The following is a 22,035-nucleotide window of genomic DNA, read 5'->3' as shown; positions in this document are numbered from 1 at the left end:
ATCATTGCTCTGTTATCTTAAGAAGGGCATTATACATTATATTTATTTATCTGGTTCTCCAATTGCTGGTTTTGCTGCACGCACTGTGATATTATTCTGGGCACCTTGCGTTTGACTGCCGTGGCACTTTTAGTGTCCCGGTTGCTGTGCAACAGATCGGGAGTTTGCAGCAGGTCCCGTGATCGCTCAGCTGAGTGAGACATGTGACCACAGTGCAGTCATGTGAGGAGATCACATGAACGCTGACATCGGGATCACTGAGGCCAGCGAGTGCGCATACAGTATGTTTCAGCTACAAACACTCAGCACCATCTCAAAAGTACTAAATCTTAATACAGGAATTCATTGCCTAAGGGCCCTTCCTAGTGAAATTTTTATTGTGCACAAGGGCTCTTATAGAGTATGTATTAGGCATTTCCCCCCTCTGTGAGAAATATCAGGTGAAATGTATAGGAATAAATTAAACTCTAATTTAAAGGGGTCCTCCAATTTAAATGAAAAATAAATTACAGCCTGCCGTTTGTGTAAAATACAAAATTACACTATACTTACCTCACCCAGTCTGGTGTTTGCACTCCATTCTGAGAGAATACCCTCATTACGCACTCTCTTATTTATGATTCACTGTTGGCTGTAAATATTTAATTATTTATTTTAAACCAAATTGGAGAACCCCTTTAAATGTTGCCTATCTAGCCCAGGAAACACTGTTCTAAAAAGATTAAAATGTAAATCAAGGATCCAGATGGTATGTATCCTGATGTATGTGGCATGATACAGTAGACTATAAGGCTAAGTTCACATCAAGATTTGTGTATCTGAGGCAATTTATTCAAACCAGGTTGCCTCCAGTTGTTGCTAAACTACAACTGCCAGCATGCCCGAATAGCCAATGGAAATGAGTATAAGTTAAGATACAAAAATTCTGTTGAAAATGAAAGTTACACAAAAGTGTCTAAATATGCACTAAATGTATAAAATAGCATGAGCAACTGCGATATACTTGGTGCATGAGACATGCTCATATGGTTAAAAAATGTACACTGCTTTGGAGACAGAATCAGAATTTTTTGGCATGGAAATATGTGTCCTATTGATATTAAAAAAGGAAATGACTGTGGAGTGTTGAAAAAGAACCATGTCACTTATCTAAATCTAGCATCATTTTAAACAAGAGCAAGTGTAAGGGTAGGGCCACACGTAATTGATCTGCAGCGTATTTTATGTTGTGGATCCACCTATGACCGACCTTAGAGTGAGAGCCCTTCCTGTGCCAGTGTGTCCGCTCGTAGCAGTAATCCACTGCTATGAGCACACACAGAGGGATCTGCGCAACTGCAGCAAGCTTACTCTCAGACAAAATGGCTGCTCTCTGCCTAGCTCAGGGAGCAGAGGAGCACCTGCGATGTATGTGAGCAAACTGCATGTGCGCGCAGTTTACTAAAGTTGCTCAAATCCCTCTGTGTGCTCATTGCAGTGGATTGCTGCTGTGAGCGGACACACGGGCACAGGCAGAGGGGTCACTCTAGGGTCGGTCATCGGTCATTCTCAATGTTATCGATAACAGCAGGGGGGCATTATAGACCAGACAATGGACAGGAGGACAGAACCAAGAAGAAAAGGAGGAAAAGAAAAGGGAGAGCAGCCTGCTGGAGAGAATAACATAGCATGTGTACAAGTATATGAAGGGAATAGAACTCATCCAACACATTTAAAGGGTAGGGTCACACGTAGCGGATCCGCAGCATATTTTATGCTGCAGATCTACTGGTGACCCGACCCATATTGTGCCTCCTGCTGCTGCCGAAAACAAACCCAGCCCCCCTTGCCTAGCCCTCTGGCCTGCTCGCAATGGCAATCCGCCATTCCAAGCAGCCACACTCGGGGCCTTTCGCTGAATGCACTCAGGCATCGCAATGTATCCTAAAGGTGGTACCAGAAAAAATAATTTTAACTGAAGGCCTATAGAGAAATGATTTTTTCTGTCATACAGCTAGGGTGCATTCACTTCACGATTTTGCCATACTGTTTTGAATGAGGTTTTTTTAAGGAACATGTATCTTTCAGAAACAAAACTGTATGCAAAATTGTGCAATATAAAAACTGGATACGGTTTTATATCTGGGAACAAGTAATTCCACAGTTGCCCACAGACCCCTGCAGCCGGGTGTACTACTACTCTTATCATGGAACTCATTTCCATGATTGGAGTAGTAGTTCCCCTGGCTGCAGGAGGCTGCAGTCAGCTTGGGAAACTAAAGTAGTGCTGGTACTACTACTCCCATCATGGAACAGAGTATTTTCCATGTTGCGGGTAGTAGTACAGGGGCTGAGGGATTGATCACATGGGGTCTCAATTCTGAGACCCGCTGCCATCATAAGTAATTGACCAGGGAGCGGGTGGGATCCCGTGCTGCTCCGCTCCCCAGCGATGTATTTTTGAAAGTCTGCATTTCATATTCTCATTCTTCATACTATGTTTCATGACTGCTTCTATAATGGAACAGACTTGATGGGAGCAGTAGTAGGAGTGACTGCTCCTGCCGGGGAAGCAGGCGGGATTGCGCTGCTGAGAGCAGTGAATGGCCACTCGGTGCCGGCCACCCATTTCTCCCGGCAGGGTATTTGAATACATTGCAGGGGAGCATGCCGTCCGCTCCCCTGGTTAATAACTTATGATCACAGAGGGTCTCAGAATTGAGAACCCATATAATCAATCCCTCAGCCCCTGTACTACTACCCCCAACATGGAACAGACTCTGTTCCATGATGGGTGTAGTAGTACAAGCGCTAATGTTGTCTTCCCAGCTGCCTGCAGACTCCCGCAGCTGGGGGGAACAACTACTCTTATCATGGAAAAGTATTTTCCATGAAGGGAGTAGTATTAGTACCACAGCACTGCAGGAGTCCCCGGTGGGTGTGTTGTAAAATGTAAAAAAAAAATGTACAGAACCATGCACAAAACTGAGGTGGACTGCGGTTTTGTGCATGAAAATACACATACAAAAACTTACACAACCGGATACATCTAGTTGTGTAAGTTTTTGTATGGTAGCTCAATGTATTAGTTTTTCTATACGGTTGCATATAGTTTTCAAATTGAAAATGTATATTGCCACCGTATAGCAAAATTGTGATATGAATGCACCCTATAAAGGACATTTGGTATTAGCATTGGTGGCTGCTATGATCCTACATGCTAATTGGCTGATAGAAGCTAACAGATAGGTGTCCTATCACAATGTTCCTCCCAGTTGTAATCCCAGGCCAGATGACAACACTCCTTAATCCTTTACTGACAACTTAAAGTCAGTCTGACAGGTACACATTTTATAATTTAACTTTATAGTTATATCTCAAACTTAATCAGTGTTCAATTTTAAAATGTCATATACATTTATCATGATTGTGTCTTATTTGGTTAGGAAAGAATAAGAATTAGGTCTGAGCACAGAGTAAAAAAAAAAATTGAAAATAACCCTTCAAATAAAGTGCAGCATGACCTGATTCAGTCTTTACTCCATGAATCTTCAACAAAACTAAGATAGAGTAGTGGAGAAGCACATTTTATGTAGCAATTTCAGTGTAGCTATAGCTTGTCTCTATGTATGGCTGTAAAAGGTTAGCACTGCCGGCCTTAGCTAGCCATTGAAGCACATGATTAATTGCTATCTCTGAAAACAGTAAGGTTCTATTTTCCCTTAGGCCATTATGATACAATAGTAATCCTCTCTCTCTTTCTCTGTTATATAACCTAGAAACTCACATCATCTATTTTGCCAGGTTCCACTGCAATCAACAATTTATCCTAAAAGGGAAACAATGCCCAAAAGATAACTCTTCTCCTTGTATGAGACGGGATGTTATCTCTTTTTGTGGCCACATCAAGCAATACTGTAAAACTGGTAGCACAGGGTTGTTGTCTTATATTGATGCTAATATAAAATAGGATTCAATTTTATTGTACTATTTTATGTCTAATATTTAGATTTTTAAGGGACATCTTTGTGCCTGACAGAAAAATGCTGCATGCTGCGGTATTCTCTCTCTCTCTCTCTCTGTTATTGGATAAACATTTTAAGGCATTATTGGATGGCCTGTGCCACTGGGTAAAGAAGTGCCAATCTTGTAGATGGGCACTCATTTACATAGCCTTTTAAACAACTTTATAATCTCTTTTGGCTTGCTAGTTTCTCAACTGGCCCTATTACATAGAGCGTTGTTGGCCTGCGTGGCTGAACAGCCCCACGTGATAGGACCCTTACCGAATACCATCAATTTGGTGGCATATACAAAACCCAGATGGCCAGCAAACAGTTACTAGAGATAAAAGGAATTTATGAAAATGTTGCTTAATTTTTGTTTAGTTGACTAGCAGATTGTTTTATTTTTTTTATTTTTTATTTTTATATAACAAGTTTAGATGGCTGAATCTTCTATAATATTGCTATGCTCAGTATATATATATATATATATATATATATATATATATATATATATTAGTTCGGTTAGATTCTAATCAGTAACTTCAAGGGTTAATTACAGCTTTAAACTCATGGATAATTTATAAAGAAATAATGTGAATCTGAATGACATTACGTGGACGGCAGTAAATATTTAATAAAGTAGTGTCTGTTATATCTTCCACTGCAGTCCATTCTGGCACCATTCACATCATTCACATGCAACATTTTCAAATGTTATGTATTATTAAAAGCCCTTGGAAGCGGGGAGACGCTAGATAAAAATTGGTAAAAGTAATTGTTAAATATAAGTTTGTATTTGTGCACCATTATAATGTTATAGAAATATACAGTATATGTCCATGGAACTGAACACAAGTAGGGCACTGATACTTGGTCATATCCTAAACTAATATGAATGTTTGTAGTAAGAATCACAGTGAAAACTGGTTTCCCTAAAATGTAACCTATATTCTGTAAATGTTGAGATGAAGGTAAAGCTTGTGTTTTTGTAAAGCTGCCACTGCAGTTTTGTGAGCCAAAGGTAGAAGTGGATCAATGAGGAAGGAGAAGTATAAGTCCTTACTTTGTATTTCCCATTCCATGTGAATACACTTCTGGCTTTGGCCCAAAGAATTTAATGAAAAACTAAAAAAACTAAAATAGTAGTGCATTTTTCAAAAACACAGTGGCCTTCTTTTACTAAGAGTGTTGGGTTTTTACTAGTGTAAAATATTGTTTCCGACTCGTAGGTTTCCTCTCTATTTACTATGGGGATTCACAGAGGATTCAGGAAAATTTTTTGACCAACTTTTTGTAGGGGGAAATTTCCAGCCATTTATTCACAGGATTTACTGCAAATTCAATAGTAAAAAGGTCTGGGTTGTGAAACCCCTTTTTTGGATCAACCGCACCCCCTTTGCATCAGACCATGACCCTTTTTCAGCTTTTCACAATGCAATGTCAGTTTTGTCAGATTTTCATGGCGCAGACATGTCGCAGACACTGGCCCTGATTTACTAAGAATGGAGTGTTGTTTTCTTTGTGGTTTTTGTTTCACCACAAGTATTTTTTCATGGAATTTACTAATGTTTCCCTAAATTTTGCTGTGGTTTTTTTTTTAGAGTTCAAATCCACCACATTTTCAGTGGAAACCTCAGTAAATATGTTGAGATTTTTTGAAAATGTCAGGGACATACCCCCTTTTCGGTAGCCATGCCCCTTTTTCCAGCAGTCATGCCCCTTTTTCAGGTTTTCTAAGCAAAATGGATAGTTGGTTGGGTTTTTTAAATTCTGGCGCAAATTCTGCCGCAGAAACAATTTGCGGTGCAATACGCCAGAATTTGGTGCACAACCTGCAAAACAAGTCGGTTTTACAATAGTAAATGAGGGCCCTATGCCACAAAATAACTCGACAAAAACTAGTCGGTTTTAGCTTAGTAAGTGAGGGCCTGTGTGTGTGTGTGTGAAACCCCTCTTAGGGCAGTGCAGTCATTTTTTACTTCTTTAGCAGATATGTTAGTATGGTAAAATCTTTACCATTACATAAAGCGTGGATTTTTTTGCAATTATAGTGTGTTTTGTTTGAGAAAAACTGAATGCTAGAGTTCAGCAGGTACAATATGAAACAACGGAAAACCTGTGCACTGTGTGGGAAGGTTTGTTAGAATGAGTCACTGTTTAAAAATATTTAGTAACGGAGCCTGTTGCTTTGGGAATATTGAGCAATCCATGTGACTATTACAACAATAAAAGGTTTCAAAATAAGTTTACAGTGTTAAATAAACATATGAGTCAAAAACTCAAAAATGCTAGATATTGTACATGAAAATAAAATGTACAGAAACAGAGAAATACCCATATTTAACTTACCTGTAGCAAACACAACATTCTTGGACACTAACTTGTGATCCATTATGGAAAACTGAGGGAGCTCTATTCTCTCAACCCCGGTTACCGCTTTTTCTCCACCTCTCCAGTAAAATTCGATGTCATCGGTAGTATAGCCATCTATAAATAAGAAATATATATATTTTTTTACATTTTATATTAGGTTTTATAAGTTCATTGAACAAGAAAATGTGCTTATAAAAAACAAAGAAGACGCGGCATGCTTTGTTTTATTTAAGGGACCATGTCTACAGGGGGTGCTACAATTAAACATATACAGTATCACAGTAAAAAATGCATGCATATAGAGACATGTATGTATATTCAAGTATAGAGGCTGTATTTTACACACATGACAGATAGAAAATATTCCTGAAAATATAACAGACATTTTGCATATTAAAAAATGTGGCATTAATGACCAAACTAACGTATCTTTTTACATGGTAACTTTGGGATGTTTTTATTTGTCCAAGTGACTCTGAAATTATTTTTTCATGAAATATTGTACTTTAGGTTTGTGGCAAATGTTGGTCAATAAATTTAGAACTGTTTATGAAAAAAGCAAACATTATGTGAAAAATTACATTTTTCTAAATCTGAAATTCCCTGCTTGTAAGAAAGATAGTGTACCTAGTGTTTCCCTTGACTTTTCAAGACAGGCTGTCATGCGTGTGTACATGAGAAGCAGCACCTGTCATTGTTTTAAAGTTTTTTAAAAGCCAAAGTTTTGATCGGTCCGGGTCTCAATGTTTAGATCCAACCGATTGTTAGAACAGACAGGAAGAAAGCGTGGCTGACGAGACAATCTCATAGCCTCACACTGTAAGTCTGCATCACTTAGCATGCTCTTCACCTGGCTCATTCTAGTGATCGGTTGGAGGCTAAACACTCAGAAGCCAACTGGTCAAAACTTTTGACATGTCTCTTAAACATGTCAAAATGTATTTTTTAAAGTGACAATGCATAGGTGACCTCAGCCTAAATCTTGATGCAACTGATGCCACAACTGATGACAACTTGTCATCAGTTGTATGGTATTCTGCATCCATTTTTTCTGGGCAACAGACAAGGGAAAGTAGCAGGCTGCGCTCCCCTGTCTGGTGCGCTCCGATGTTTCCAACCATCCAGTGTCAAAATTGAGACGCTGGATGATTGTGAACGGTCCCATTCAAATGAAAGGGATCAGTTCTAGCATCAGTTTCCCTTCGGTGCATGCAGGAGGGAAACTGTGCCGGACACCGCACATATGTGAAGCCAGCCTTAAAGCACAGCGGAGGCAGATTCATTTTTTTTTTTTTGCAGACATTTCAATTATATCCATTTTTTCTGGTGTTGACTTGTTCTGAAGTATTTAGGAAGGTCTCATATGTGGCCCTTCTGCACTATGTGACTTACATGCAAGCCTCAGACATGAAGAAGCACCTAGTAGATTTGGGATATTTTGTACACCTAATATTAAGGGACTGTGCCCTATTCTCTCAAAACCATGCCCTTCTGTTGTAAGGCCCACCCACGCTGTGAACACAGTGTGGTTTGTGCAAAAACATGGGATTTTTTACTAATCTGCACTAGGCACAGAGTATAATAAATACCCCCAGAACATTTGTGTGTCTACATATTGTGCAAGCCTTATTATTGTTTTTTAAGTGATGAAGTTGTGTGAGGGCTTGTTTTTTGAAGGATGAGTTGACATTTTCTTCTTGTACTATTTATTTTGTAGATATGGCTTTTTGATCACTTTTTATTTCGTTTTTAGGAAGGTAAATTAGACAAAAAAAAACTAATCTTGATGAGTAACTTGCATTTTTTACACTTTTAGCGGAACTAGTTTTGGGTACATGTGGTATTTGGATCTTCATTTTTTGGAAGCCAATAGATGAAAGGAGTCAAATTGGTGAATCTTAATTTTTTTTCTCATGGGAAAAAAACTTATCCCCTAGTCACTGGATTGAAGATAAGTTTTAGTTCACAAGTGTCCAAGCGCTGGGGCCCCCTCCACGCCCCCTCCATATGGCTCTATGTGAGAGCCGTTAAGCTATCTTTTGCTCTCCCATAGAGCTTCTTGTGGGTGTTGTGACGTGCCACTGTGGAGGAGAGCCAGGGCTCCATACAGGGGATTGCGGGGGCCCCAGACCTGTGGATAGGGGATAGGTTTTTTTTCCTACAGGACTTTTCCTTTAACTAATGTGACAGTTTTATAGCCCATGTTGTTATAGATGTCACAAAAATAATAAAGTGCAGAAGTGTCATGTAATGTCTTAATTGAAATTTGCACATTGAACAATTTTAACCAATAGTAAACTGACAGTAAGATATCACTGATCAAATTCCATAGCTCATAAAGTATCTAGTGCATGTGAGTCAAAGTACTAAACACTGACAATTCAGAGCCTCCAGCATGAAAAGGTGATGGATGACAAGATTTATCAATACACACAACTTCCTCTACTGCTTGATATATACATCCTCCTGACAAACTAATTCATGACTTAGTGAATAAATGTGTTTCCTAAAGATTACTTTATTATGTGTTTTATTATTCATTACTGAACAAAGACATTTCTGTATCGCCCCATATTTCAAAAGACTAAACACAGAAATTCCTTCCAAAGACAAATTTGCATTGATAATAAGAGGGGTTTCCAGGGTCCCTGGGGGGACGACTGAATGGCCACTCATGCATATTTAAACAAATTGAAAGCAAATTGCATCTCACTATTTTCTCTGTTCAAATGGAACCTGATTAAAATGTGACCATTAGTTCTCTTGTGTTGCTGTTATGCACCCGAGCAATGGCTAATAAGGACAACATGGGCAACCTTATTAACACTTCACTGTGGAAAATACTAAGAAATTAATTATTCTTTTATAACCATGCTGGCAATAATAATGTATGTTTAGTACAGCCTACTAAACTCATACGTACAGCTCTCTATTTCAAGAGTACAGTTCTGCTCATCCAGCGGATATCTCCGTAAGTCCATCATACATGCAGCTGTTGTTGTTATTCTGCAAGAAATAGAAACAAGAGATTCAGAAAAATCAAGAACTGGTCAATATCCAACATGTTTATGATCAGACATCTGGATTCTCTTCTAAGGACTCATTTATACAGTGGAATTTCCACGTGGAATCCAGCATATGAAGGCTATGTTCACACCGACATTAAATGTGTGGAATGTCCGCACGCAAAACAGATGCAGACATTCTGCAAACTAGACTTACCAGCTAGGACTACTAGGAAATGCACCGACTCATAGATGGCAATGCATTTCCTTGCAAACTCCACAGGAAGAATAGACTTGACCATTCTTTCTGCGAACCCCGAATCTGAATTTTCGTGCCAGAAACATCTAAAACAATGCTGCAGAATCCCATTGAAATCAATAGGACTCTTGCAGTGGATTGTCTGCCAGAGTGCCATTGAACATACCCTCATTCAGCAAGGAAATTCTGTATGCAGCAGCAGCAGCAGCCCACATCAGTCCGCACTAGGACTGCTCGAACATGTGCTGTCTCCATTGAGGGCTATGCATTTCCAAGCAGATTCTGCTAACATAGTTCATTCTATTGCAGAAATTCCACTGTGGAAAATCTGCCACATGAATGGGTCAGCGGAAATCCCATTCACCATGATGTTAACTTCATGAAGCAGAATTTTGTAGCTGAATTTTTAAGCTGGATTTCACTAGGAAATTCTGACCTGTGCAAGGACCCTGAGGCTATGTTCACAAGGCGGAATATTTGCCGAATGTCCATCCGTAAAATATGGGCAGACATTCTGCAAATGAGGGGCACCAGCTGAACCATGCCAACGCTAGGACCGCTTGAAAATAATCAATGCTAGGACTGCTCTCCCTAGACAGCAATGCAATTCGGCCACGTGAACTTGGATTTAGGGTATAGTCACACACTGCAGAAATGCTGTGCATTTTTCATCATAGATAATCTACAGCACTTCTGCAACTAAATCTCCAGCAGCAATTTCCTACTAAATTGATAAGGATTTGCTGTTGTGGCTTAAGGGTATGTTCACATGGTGCAATGTCTATGCTGAATTCCTCCAGAATTTTCTGTGGAAAATCTGTGTAAGGCTACTTTCACACTGCCGTTGCGCCCCGTCGAGAACGGCCTTCAAACTCTCTTTTATTTTCGAGTTTAACGGCCATCATTTAGCCTACTTTCCGGTACATATTCTCATACCCTAGAAGTAGCAATAATGAGCTTCATTAATCACAACTATAGCAACCTATTACAGGGCAAATATGACATGAGAATTGTTGCTATGGGCAATTAAAAAAGTTAGTAAAAGAAAAACCACATATACATGCCTTGATCACTATTGTGAATATTTTGCCAATATGGAACAAAATGCAGTATGTTAAAGCCTAATGCATATTTCTACATTATAGGTCAATACAAGCTCCATAAAGTTGTACATGGACATGTGGAGGGTCTATTTGCTTATGTATATGGTTCTACAGTAAGCATTAAGCCTTAACAGGGTACTCTGCCCCTAGACATCTCATCCCCTATCCAAAGGATAGGGGATAAGATGTTTGATCGCGAGGTCCCTCTGCTGGGGACCCTGCGATCTCCCTGCTGCACCCGGCGTTCGTTTAGAGCATTGGGTGCAGTGCTCGTGACGTCACAGCTTCCTGAATGCAAGTCTATGGGATGGGGCGTGGCCATGTCATCACGAGCCTCCGCTACGTGTCGTCAGTCATGCGGCAAAAGTTAGCTCCGTGCACCGGATGTCTGGGGTGCCGCAGCCGAGATCGCGGCGGGCCCCAGCCGTTGAACCCCTGTGATCAAACATCTTATCCCCTATCATTTGGATTGGAGATAAGATGTCTGTGTTTAACTCTTGATTGTCGTGACGCCAGGGTGTGGGCTTCCTCTAGCTATATATGTCCTACCACCGCCCGTCCCAAGAGCGATAGGGAGGAATAAAGGATTGTTGACAGCCGGAATTGTAATAAACTTGAAATAACTTTACTGCAGATTTTATGCAGAATGCAAGTAACAACAGTCTTTACAAGAGGACCGGGATTTTGGCTCCTCACAGGTTGGCTGGGAGTTTGTAGGAAATAATCTTTGATTCCTTTTGTACACTGTTACACTGAATTTAGGGATATGTTTAGGTTCAGTAGTCACGTAAAATTTGGTAGGATGGAGTTGGATTAACTCACGGTTTAGCATGCGGCTGAAGTGGAAGGCTTCAGGCCTAGATTGTCTTGTCACTGCAATGACAGATCTGCTCATTCTGGTAATTTGGAACTAAGAGAGATGTTGCTTGTTTTGTAACCAGGAACTAAGAGAGAGATTATTGGATACAGCACCCTTATATACAGAAGGGGCAGGATCAAAGCTTATTGGTTCCCCAAACCTGTCAGTCCTAGTACAAAGCATTATGGTACATCACATGACCTATCACATGACCCAAAGGTCCTTAACCTTAGCATAACAGAGTTATTAAATATCACATGACCTAAGGTCCTGAACATTAATTACAATATAATAAAATATATTAAATATATACATTTTTATGACATTAGGAGGAGACTAGAGGTTAATCCACTAAGAGAGCCCTATCAGCATGGAGGAACTCTGACTATGGGGACCCACGACTAAGGTACGGGACCAGGTCCAGTACCGGGATACCACACTTAACTTCCAATAAAAATATATTTTACACTAACAGAACAGATGCAGAATGCTCTCTGTGGTGCTTCTTTGCTATAATTATTATATATGTGTGATCCCTCTCCTATCTGTGTTGTACACTGCTTAGTGTCCCTCACAGAGATCTTCACCTAACACCTGCTATCTCTAAAATGGCTGCTAAAACTATGTGCATTAGCTTTTTATAGTGGCTATAACATCACCCTATACTGTCTCCTGATTGGCTTGGAGAGTGGTTTGAAAGACATTATAGGATTCTTTGATGTCACATGATTCTTCTTCCTTCTCCTTTCTGCCATGTGGCTGATGTTATTTTAAAGGGGTATTCTGGTGCTTAGACATCTTATCCCCTATCCAAGGGATAGGTGATAAGATGCCTGATCGCGGGAGTCCCGCCGCTGGGAACCCCAGTGATCTTGCACGCGGCACCCCGTTTATAATTGGTGTGTTCGTTCCGGGTCTGATTACCGGTGACCACAGGGCCGACGGCATGTGACGTCACGCCTCCGCCACCGTGTGACGTCACGCTGCGCCCCTCACTGCAAGCCTATGGGAGGGGGCGTGACAGCAATCACGCCCCCTCCCATAGGCTTGCATTGAAGGGTGGAGCGTGACGTCACACGGGGGTGGAGGCGTGATATCACACGCCGTCGGCCCTGTGGTCGCCGGTAATCAGACCCGGAGCGGACTGATTATAAATGGGGTGCCACATGCAAGATCACGTGAGTCCCCAGCGGCAGAACTCCCGCGATCAGGCATCTTATGCCCTATCCTTTGGATAGGGGATAAGATGTCTAAGCACCGGAGTACCCCTTTAACTCTATGTTTTGGTTTTTTTTCTTGGTCCAGGTATGGCTTTTTTTTTTATGTTTTTCATAGGCTTTACTATATGACTTAAACACACCTGAAAAATGTATGTTAAAAATGAACAAAAAGACAATTATTAGCATAAAAAAAATGGGTGAGGGAAGCCTAACACTACTGAAAGAGACTTTATGGTTGCCTTGTTAAAAATGACATGACAATTGAACTTCACTAGACAGATGCTACTGCCATCTGTCTTCCACATTTCATTAGAATCCAAAAGACTTTGATCTCTTGATTTTTGAAAAAAAAAAACACTTGTGTCTTGCTGTCAATAACCATGTATATTAAAGTGCATCTGTCACGAGGTATGGAGGTGAAGACACCAACAGGAAGGGCATAGGGAGATAAAACAGACCATATCTTTGTATCCTTTGTTCATAGCTTGTAAATTTATATACACAGCTAAAAATATAGGAATGTGTGCAGCTCACAAAACACAATCCGAGGATATAATTGGTTATATGCCGAAACCCAACCGCCGGAATTTTGAAAAAATAATATACAAAATGTATAACCAATCCTCAAGGATTCTACCCCAAAAGGTACATAATGATATTTGAATAAAATGTCATAGGATGCTTTAGTTAACAATTTTTATTTAAAACATATATAAAATTGTATATATAAAATAGTATATTGCACTATATATCCTCTGGCATAAAATATAACAGGATGAAGAAAACCACTGGGCCCAAGTGGTGACACACCCCCTATATATAAAGATCAAAAATATGTAAAATAATGTCCAGCACTCTGGTGACCTTATTATGTGTGTGAGGTCTAATTGAAAAAATTCCGGTCTGATAGATTGTTAACAGTCTGTAACAATTATTACAAGTCCTTTGATGAGCGATGTTACAGTCTTTGCAAATGATATTGTAGCAAATAATATATCATTGCTGTTGTAACTTATAGCTGGTTAATAAAGTTATTTAATTGAGCTCAAACAGATATTGCTGCTGGTAGTGTAGCTCACCCACTCCTGTGGGACTCTGCGTACGGTGTCCTCTATGATATGCCTCGTGCGGAGGCGTTTGCAGAAGGTATCTCTGCTGGCAGAGCGGATGCCTTTGTGGGTGCGCTTGGCAGAGCGTCTCCCCTGACCTCCGCACTGCTGTTAACGAAGGGGGTACCGCTGGATGGTATGGCGTCCCTCGTGGTGTGATGATGGAGTCCTGGGCGGGTGAGCAAATGGAGCTCTCACAGCAGGATTTCGGCTCAGATCGTGGCAAGCATAGTGAAAGTCGGATTTAGAGCTGAAGTTATACCGGTCTCAATCTTTTCCAGGTACTGGTGCCAGATTCACACTTTGTATATGAGTGTGATATTATATGAATGTCCTAGACGCGTTTCAGGGTTCTATTGCAGGTAGCCCACGACCCTTTCTTTAGTAGGAATTAAAAGCAAATATATGTCCCACGACATATATTTGCTTTTAATTCCTACTGAAGAAAGGGTTATGCGCTACCTGCAATAGAACTCTGAAACGCGTCTAGGACATTCACCTGGAAAAGACTGAGACCGGTATAACTTCAGCTGTAAATCCGTTCCGGACTTTCTCTATGCTTGCCACAATCTGAGCCGAAATCCTGCTGTGAGAGCTCCATTTGCTCACCCGCCCAGGACTCCATTATCACACCACGAGGGACGCCATACCATCCATCGGTACCCCCTTCGTTAACAGCAGTGCGGATGTCAGGGGAGACGCTCTGCCAAGCGCACCCACGAAGGCATCCGCTCTGCCAGCAGAGATACCTTCTGCCAACGCCTCCGCACGAGGCATATCATAGAGGACATCGTACGCAGAGTCCCACAGGAGCGGGTGAGCTACACTACCAGCAGCAATATCTGTTTGAGCTCAATTAAGTAACTTTATTAACCAGCTATAAGTTACAACAGCAATGATATATTATTTGCTACAATATCATTTGCAAAGACTGTAACATTGCTCATCAAAGGACTTGTAATAATTGTTACAGGCTATTAATAATCTATCAGACCGGAATTTTTTCGATTAGACCTCACACACATAATAAGGTCACCAGAGTGCTGGACATTATTTTACATATTTTTGATCTTTATATATGGGGGGTGTGTCACCACTTGGGCCCAGTGGTTTTCTTCATCCTGTTATATGTTATGCCAGAGGATATATAGTGCAATATACTATTTTATATATACAATTTTATATATGTATTGAATAAAAATTTCAACTAAAGCATCCTATGACATTTTATTCAAATATCATTATGTACCTTTTGGGGTAGAATCCTTGAGGATTGGTTATACATTTTGTATATACACAGCTGTTTTGTATTTTGCCCAAAGTGCCAGTAGCAGTGACATGCCACCTCCTCCTCACCTCTTCCCCGCCTCATCCCTGCTTCCTCCCCACATATCACTGCTATCTGGCTGGTTCCTCCAACTATTTAGCTGAAATACAAAATGGCTGCAGATATAAGTTTACAAGCTACAGGGAAAGGATACAAAGGTATGGTCTGTTTCATCTCCCTGTGCCATAACTGGAGGTGCCTACACCTCCATACCTCAAACAGAGGTGACAGTTGCCTTAAATAGCAAATGTATCTATTTATCAATAGTTTTCTCTGATTTGAGTTGTTCCCTTCTCCATCCCAGGCCCTTATAGCATTTTCCAGCCATGACTTGTGTTGTGTGGCCTCAAACAGGTCCTGGAGCATAGAGCTTGTAGCTCTGACACACAGAGATAACAGAGCTAATAGCTATAATCTCCCCGGCCCGCCATTAATTCTGCACAGAGGATTTTATTTGTTTGTACTGCCGCCATGCATAAGGTCATCATACTAATGTCATGTAATATCTTGTGTGTTAGTAGGCGGCCTTGCCACAAAACAGCTAGGTGGCCAGCTGTGAGCCAGCCTGCAGGTAGGGCTGGCAGCACTGGATGGCCAAGCATTATGCTTGGAAGTCAGGCCGGCCCCTGCTGGACCACAGAACAGCCTGCCAGCCTGAAAAAATTGGTAAGCCAGTTCAGCTCTGGAACAAAGACATGTGTTACTTTGACTGCTTTAAATGTTCAAGCCAAATATGGGTCCCTTTCTGTGCATTATGGGGGAGATTTATCAAAACCTGTCCAGAGGAAAAGTTTCTGAGTTGTCCATAGCAACCAAACAGATGCAGAGTCAGCTCAGCTGGGAAAGTTTGTAGATTTACTGACCTAAATATAGATAAATGGATTTGCCATAGTGTCACGTCTGGGCAGAGAAGGAGTGCACACTATTCTCGCCCACTCCCTTGTCCCTGCCTACTTACATCCCTGCCCTAGAGGACAGGTCCATAATCACCGTGACAATCCCTTCCTAAATAAGTGAGGGACAGTCAAAAAGTCAAAACAATAAACTACAAAACTGACAAAAGCTCGGGAAAGGCTGGAGGTACATGACTAAAAGAAAACAAACCTAAACACGCACCCACAAAAATACATAGTCAGAGGGCCGAGTCTAAACCTGAAGGGCATGACGTACAGTAACTGAATATCAAAGGGAATTCAAAGCCAAGCCAAAAGTCACAAAACCAGAACAAACAGAATGAGCACAGAGATAGCTAGGTAAGTTACTAAGAACTATCACAAGCAAAGAATGACTGAAATGGGCCTCCTTATATATGCCTGAGATGCAACCAGGAAGATTCTTATTGACTCAGCAAGCTAAACCACACCCAGGAGCATAGAGGCATCATCCCAGTAACCAAAACAAACAACAGAGCTACAAATAATTAACCCTATGGGTTCTGGCAGAACCAATCATCACACATAGGTTTAAAAGACAATGGGCATTTATTGGCACTTCATAAGTGCTTAATAAGATTGGAGCTTTTCTCAAACATACCCAAAGGTGTTAATCTTTTAATTTCTTCATAATCACAGCAAATTGATGACAATATATTTATAACTCTATTTTATTAATTTTCATTATTTTCAATTTTCAATATTCATTAACTCTCTACCATGGTATAAGCCCTTATTGGTGTAAGCTCTATGCATGTTTACATGGCAGTGGAGGCCTTATGAAAGTAGCGCATAATAGAATGCCAGTTGTACTTATAAGCATTGCAGTGTGTTATGTAGATTACTAAATCTATGTTTTATGAGGATATGGACAATAATAAAAATGATGCATACTTTTTATTGCCACTTCTGTAATGAGGCAAATATTGTAAGAAAAAAACAAACAAAAAAAAAACAAACAAACAAAAAAAACTATTAGATATGATGCCAGATTTATATGCTTCAAATTTTTTACAATAAAATCCACAAATCATTTCACAAAAACATGCCCTCACCCAACACAGAAAATACAAAATAAAATGATGAGTCTTTAAATACAGCAACACATTTTTTTTTTAGATGTCCAATTGTGCAAAAGGTGTTAGCATGGAAAAAAAAAGCTATATCCCTATGATCATATCAACCACATGACAAGCTTATCATGTTATTATACCACTTATGGAACAGCATAAAAAACATTCCTGCTACAATAAATGTGAAATAAAAAATTATCAAAAAGTTACATGAACTCAGAAAACGTATCAATGAAAATTATATATGTTCCTCATACAGCTCATACTGATGAACTCAGGCATTTCCAAATAAATGGAGCACTTCAGGGGAATTTATCATTGCCTTTACATTTTATTGGCTGAAATTTGGCACAACATTTTTATGCAAAAAATCTTGCACATTTGCAAAATAGACAACTTTGGCAAAAGTGACTGTGAAATACAGTGCTTTTTTCTTGACTTTGCAGTGGACGAGATTTATTAATTGTCTTTTTTTAAAAGGCGCAAAAATAATGCGCAAACGTTAAAAAGAAAAAAAAAACAATGCAAATTCACACTACCTCTGTCTTGTCTTAGAAAATAACATCCTACAGCAAATTCTGAGGTGATTTTTCATTGCGCAAAATTTATCAAAACCTGTGCGCCATTTTGATTAAAACACACACACATAAAAAAAAGTGGCTGCACACAGACACATAGGGGGAGATTTATGAAAAGCTGTCCAGAGGAAAAGTTGTCATTGCAACCAATCAGATTGCTTCTTTCATTTTTTTAAAAGGCCTGTGAAAAATGAAAGAAGCGATTTGACTGGTTGCTATGGGCAACTGCACAACTTTTTCTCTATACAGGTTTCGGTAAAGCTCCCCCATGGCGTCTACAGCACATGCTCTCACTGAAAGCTGTGGTCCTGTTCCAGAGGGGGGGGGGGGGGGCATAGTCAATGTATGCTCTATCCTGTGAATATTAGATAAGATTATTTTCACTGTATCACCCCTTTAAATAAACAAGCTAATGTAAATCCTTTGCACTGCATGCAGCCTCAAGGGCAGGCTAGACCAACCTTTTCCCAACACAAGTGAAAAATGTTGCAAAGGCTTTTCATACATATTTTGAATTCCAAAATCCATTTGCCACAAAATACAAAAAATACTGGTATAGATTGGCTTATATTCGGGTAATATGGATTCATAAATGATCCCCTTTTATTAATGCCCTTTAGGATGATTTCACAAAGACCCCTTGCAAAAAATACATAGATTTTTTGTTTTGCAGGCAGATGCCAAGTCATTAATGGGGTACTCCACCCCTAGACATTTTATCCCCTATGCTGGACCCCCGCGATATCCAGCACGGCACCCCGTAATCCAATGCACGGAGCGAACTATGCTTTGTGCCTTGTGACTTGCGACCACTGCTGTCACGCCCCCTCCATACATGTCTATGGGAGGGCGGCGTGACTAGCCAGCACGCCCCCTCCCATAGACAGGCTTCTATGTTCATGAACGCAATCAGACATGTCATCCCCCACCCTTTGGATAGGTGATAAGATGTCTAGGGGAGGAGTACCCCTTTAACCCCTTCCTGCCCTAGGAAGTATGCATACTTCCCAGTTGCTAGCTAGTTAGTGCAACTGGATGCATGCAAAGGTCCTGGCGATATCTTGCTCTGTTGTACACTGCGGGAGATCGCCGGCGGGACCCGGCTGTCAACCACAGCCGGGATCCTGCCACAGCTGCAGAGACTGGGATCACGCTGGTCTTGGCAGCATCAACCCCATAGATGCAGTGATCAGTCCTGATCTCGGAATCTATGGGGTTGACAGGGGGGGGGGGGGGGCTCCACTATTCACCAATGTCAATACCGCAATGCTATTGCGGGATCCCGTTGGTTGCTATGGCAGAAGGAAGCCAGCTGCCAGCTGATGGCATTCTGTCTGCCTAGTACAGTAGCCTGTGAGGTCCAGCTATAGGCTGGATTACACAGGCTGTATGTCAGTGTAGTACTGACAGTTATACTGTGCTGCAGTACAGATATACTGCAGCATAGTATAACCTATAAAAAGTGAAAATTAAAAAAATTCAAGATTTTTAAATAAATTAATAAAGTGTAAAAAAATTAAAACAAATGCCCCTTTCCTAATAAAACTCTATTTTATCACCCCCCCATTATCACACCCTCCCCCCCCAAAAAAAAAGCCCATCGTAAACATCGTAAAAAAAAAATTAAAAAAGCAAAATTTTGGTCCAAAACGTGGAATAAAAAAGATCAAAAGGTAGCATGCATCACAAAAATGGTACCAATAAATACAGCTTATCCTGCAAAAAATAAGCCCTCACACAATGTGGTTGGACAGAAAAAAATGTTATGGCTGTCAGAACATGACTACAAAAAGGGGGGGAAATAATTTTGTTGAAAAAAGGAAAAAGAACATTAAAAAGCTGTATGAATTGGGTTTTGCTATAATCATATTGACCAAGAGAAGAAAATTAGATAATTTTTACCATACAGTGAATGCCATAAAAAATTATTTTAAAAAATGCCAGAAATTTTCTGCTTTTTTATAATATTTTGGAGTTTTTCACAAAAAATGCTGAATGAATCAACAAAGATTTACCACTAATATAAAGTTCAATATGTCACAAAAAACTATCTCAGAATCACATTGCTAAGTAAAAGCATGTCAGAAGTATTACCACTTAAAGGGACACATGCCAGATTTGAAAAATTGGGCTTGGTCATTAAGGCAAAAACAGGCGGCGTCCTTAAGGGGTTAAAGTGTACCTGTCAGATCACAAAAAAAAAAAAAAACTGGTATATGTTGCTCAGTATCTCATCCTGATCACGATCACATAATCTTTATGTGCCTATTCCCAATACTTATCTTAGAATTCCCTTTATTTACTTGGAGTGATTGCAAAGTAAAAGTACTTTTCATTTACAGGCAGGGGGCGGGTCCCTTTCTGTGATAACAACTCCTCCTCCCTCTCTGTGCTCTAGGAGCAGTAACCCTTTCCTTTCTGGTTTTATGCTATACACACACATACACAAGCTGTGTGACTACAGCTTTTGCAAAACTACAGCTCCCAGAATGCCCACACATCCTTTTGAGTTGTAGTTTTGCAACAGCTGGAGGCATATGATTGTAGTCACTCTGTATCACACACACTTCATATATTCACTGATATACACACATACACATATATCCACACACACACATACACATACATGCAGGGGCACTTACTTTTTAAACAAATAAATCCTCTATTCACCAGCTGCAGTGTGTTTCTGCCCCTCTCCCCCTTCTCTTCACATGAGCAGAAAGTCAGTGATAGCCCAGCTGCAGAGTGTTCCTCCCCCCTCCCCCTCCCCTTCTCTTCACATGGCAAACAAGTAAATACAAGAAGTGGTGGAGCTGAAAGGAGCGGAGCAGCTTGCTGTCAATCATGAAGTGTACACAGCAGGACTGGAATGTATCCCAGGAGGCAGGGGAGGCAGTTCTCTGACCGGCTTTTTCAGTATGAAATACTGAAAAATTTCTAATAAATGCAAGTGCAAAACCTATTGCTTTTGCATGCTTTACAACATATCAAACGTTTTTCTATCTGACAGTGCCCATTTAAGTATACCTACAATTTTTTTTGGTGTCCTCCATAAGTTTTGTTTTGTAAGTGGCGTTTTCACATTATTAAAAAAAAAATAAAAATCAAATGAGTAAAGAATGACTTGAAATGAGAAAAAATGTACTGTACTAAAACACACTATTTTTCTTAAAGGACAACTGCAGCGCTAGCAAATTAGGGCCCAAATGTAATAATAACACAAGCTATATAAGTTTCTAAATGGGATCCATTACCTGGCTGGTCCTGTTTCTCCGCTATGCCGCCACCGGAAGTCATCTCCTGGTCCCCTAACACACGTAGCGTCGACCAATTATTCTCTATGGAGCCGCCACCTTGGTCGACGCTACGTCACAAATGCCCATAATGCGCTGGGGGATAGCTTCACTCCCCCTGCGAAGTTTTCCGAAGCTAAAGCGGGGAGGAGCGAGGGCAGAGGCTGCGATTGCACTTCTGCAGGACATAAGCCACGTCCCTTGGGTTTGGGAATCTCACTTCACATCCCCCGCTCTTACATTACACAAGAAGCAGGGGGAGAGCGAGGACGTATACAGCTCTGTACACAGCTCCATCCCCCGCACACAGCTCGGAACACAGCTCCATCCCCCGCACACAGCTCGGAACACAGCTTCATCCCACGTACATAGCTCCATCCCCTCCCCCTGCTCTGTCTCCCCAGGACCTCATCTACCACGGGGAGGCTGCAAGTTTGCACGGGGAAAACACAGAGCGGGGGAGGGGAGAGAGATGTCTGTGCAGAGCTCCTTCACCTCCATAATGATGTGTGAGGAGGACAGACTGCACTGCACGGGGCTGAGGATTTCTGTGTGAAGGAGACACAGACTGCAGGGGAATAAATATCATACTGGGGATGAATTCTATGTGTGTGGGGGGGCACTTCTGAATGACACATGCTGGGAGTTGTAGTCCCTGTTATGTGTGTGTATGCCAGTGTTTCCCAACCAGGGAATGCTGGGAGTAGTAGTTTTGCAACATCTGGAGGCACCCTGGTTGGGAAACACTGGCATACACACACATAACAGGGACTACAACTCCCAGCAAGTGTCATTCAGGAGTGCCAACACCTATATTGTATCTCAGAAGTCTCCTTGGAGTTGAAGTTCACCAACACCTATATTGTATCTCAGTAGTCTCCTGGGAGTTGTAGTTCACCAACACCTATATTGTATCTT

General features: G+C 40.8%; 1 protein-coding gene across 1 annotated transcript in view; it reads right to left on the bottom strand.

The window, feature by feature from the left end:
* GABRB3 (gamma-aminobutyric acid type A receptor subunit beta3) overlaps positions 1-22,035 on the bottom strand; it is a 216,110-nt gene that overhangs the window by 52,128 nt on the left and 141,947 nt on the right. The window contains exons 5-6 of the mRNA XM_056555900.1: positions 9,283-9,365; positions 6,336-6,473 (exon numbers count right to left, since the gene is read on the bottom strand). Of these exons, the coding sequence (XP_056411875.1) occupies positions 6,336-6,473; positions 9,283-9,365 (221 nt within the window). The remainder of the gene's footprint in view (positions 1-6,335; positions 6,474-9,282; positions 9,366-22,035) is intronic.

This window comes from Hyla sarda, chromosome 2 (genome assembly GCF_029499605.1).
Source record: "Hyla sarda isolate aHylSar1 chromosome 2, aHylSar1.hap1, whole genome shotgun sequence".
In the NCBI taxonomy this organism is placed as follows: Eukaryota; Metazoa; Chordata; class Amphibia; order Anura; family Hylidae; genus Hyla; species Hyla sarda.
This window is presented reverse-complemented; position numbering and strand designations above follow the sequence as displayed.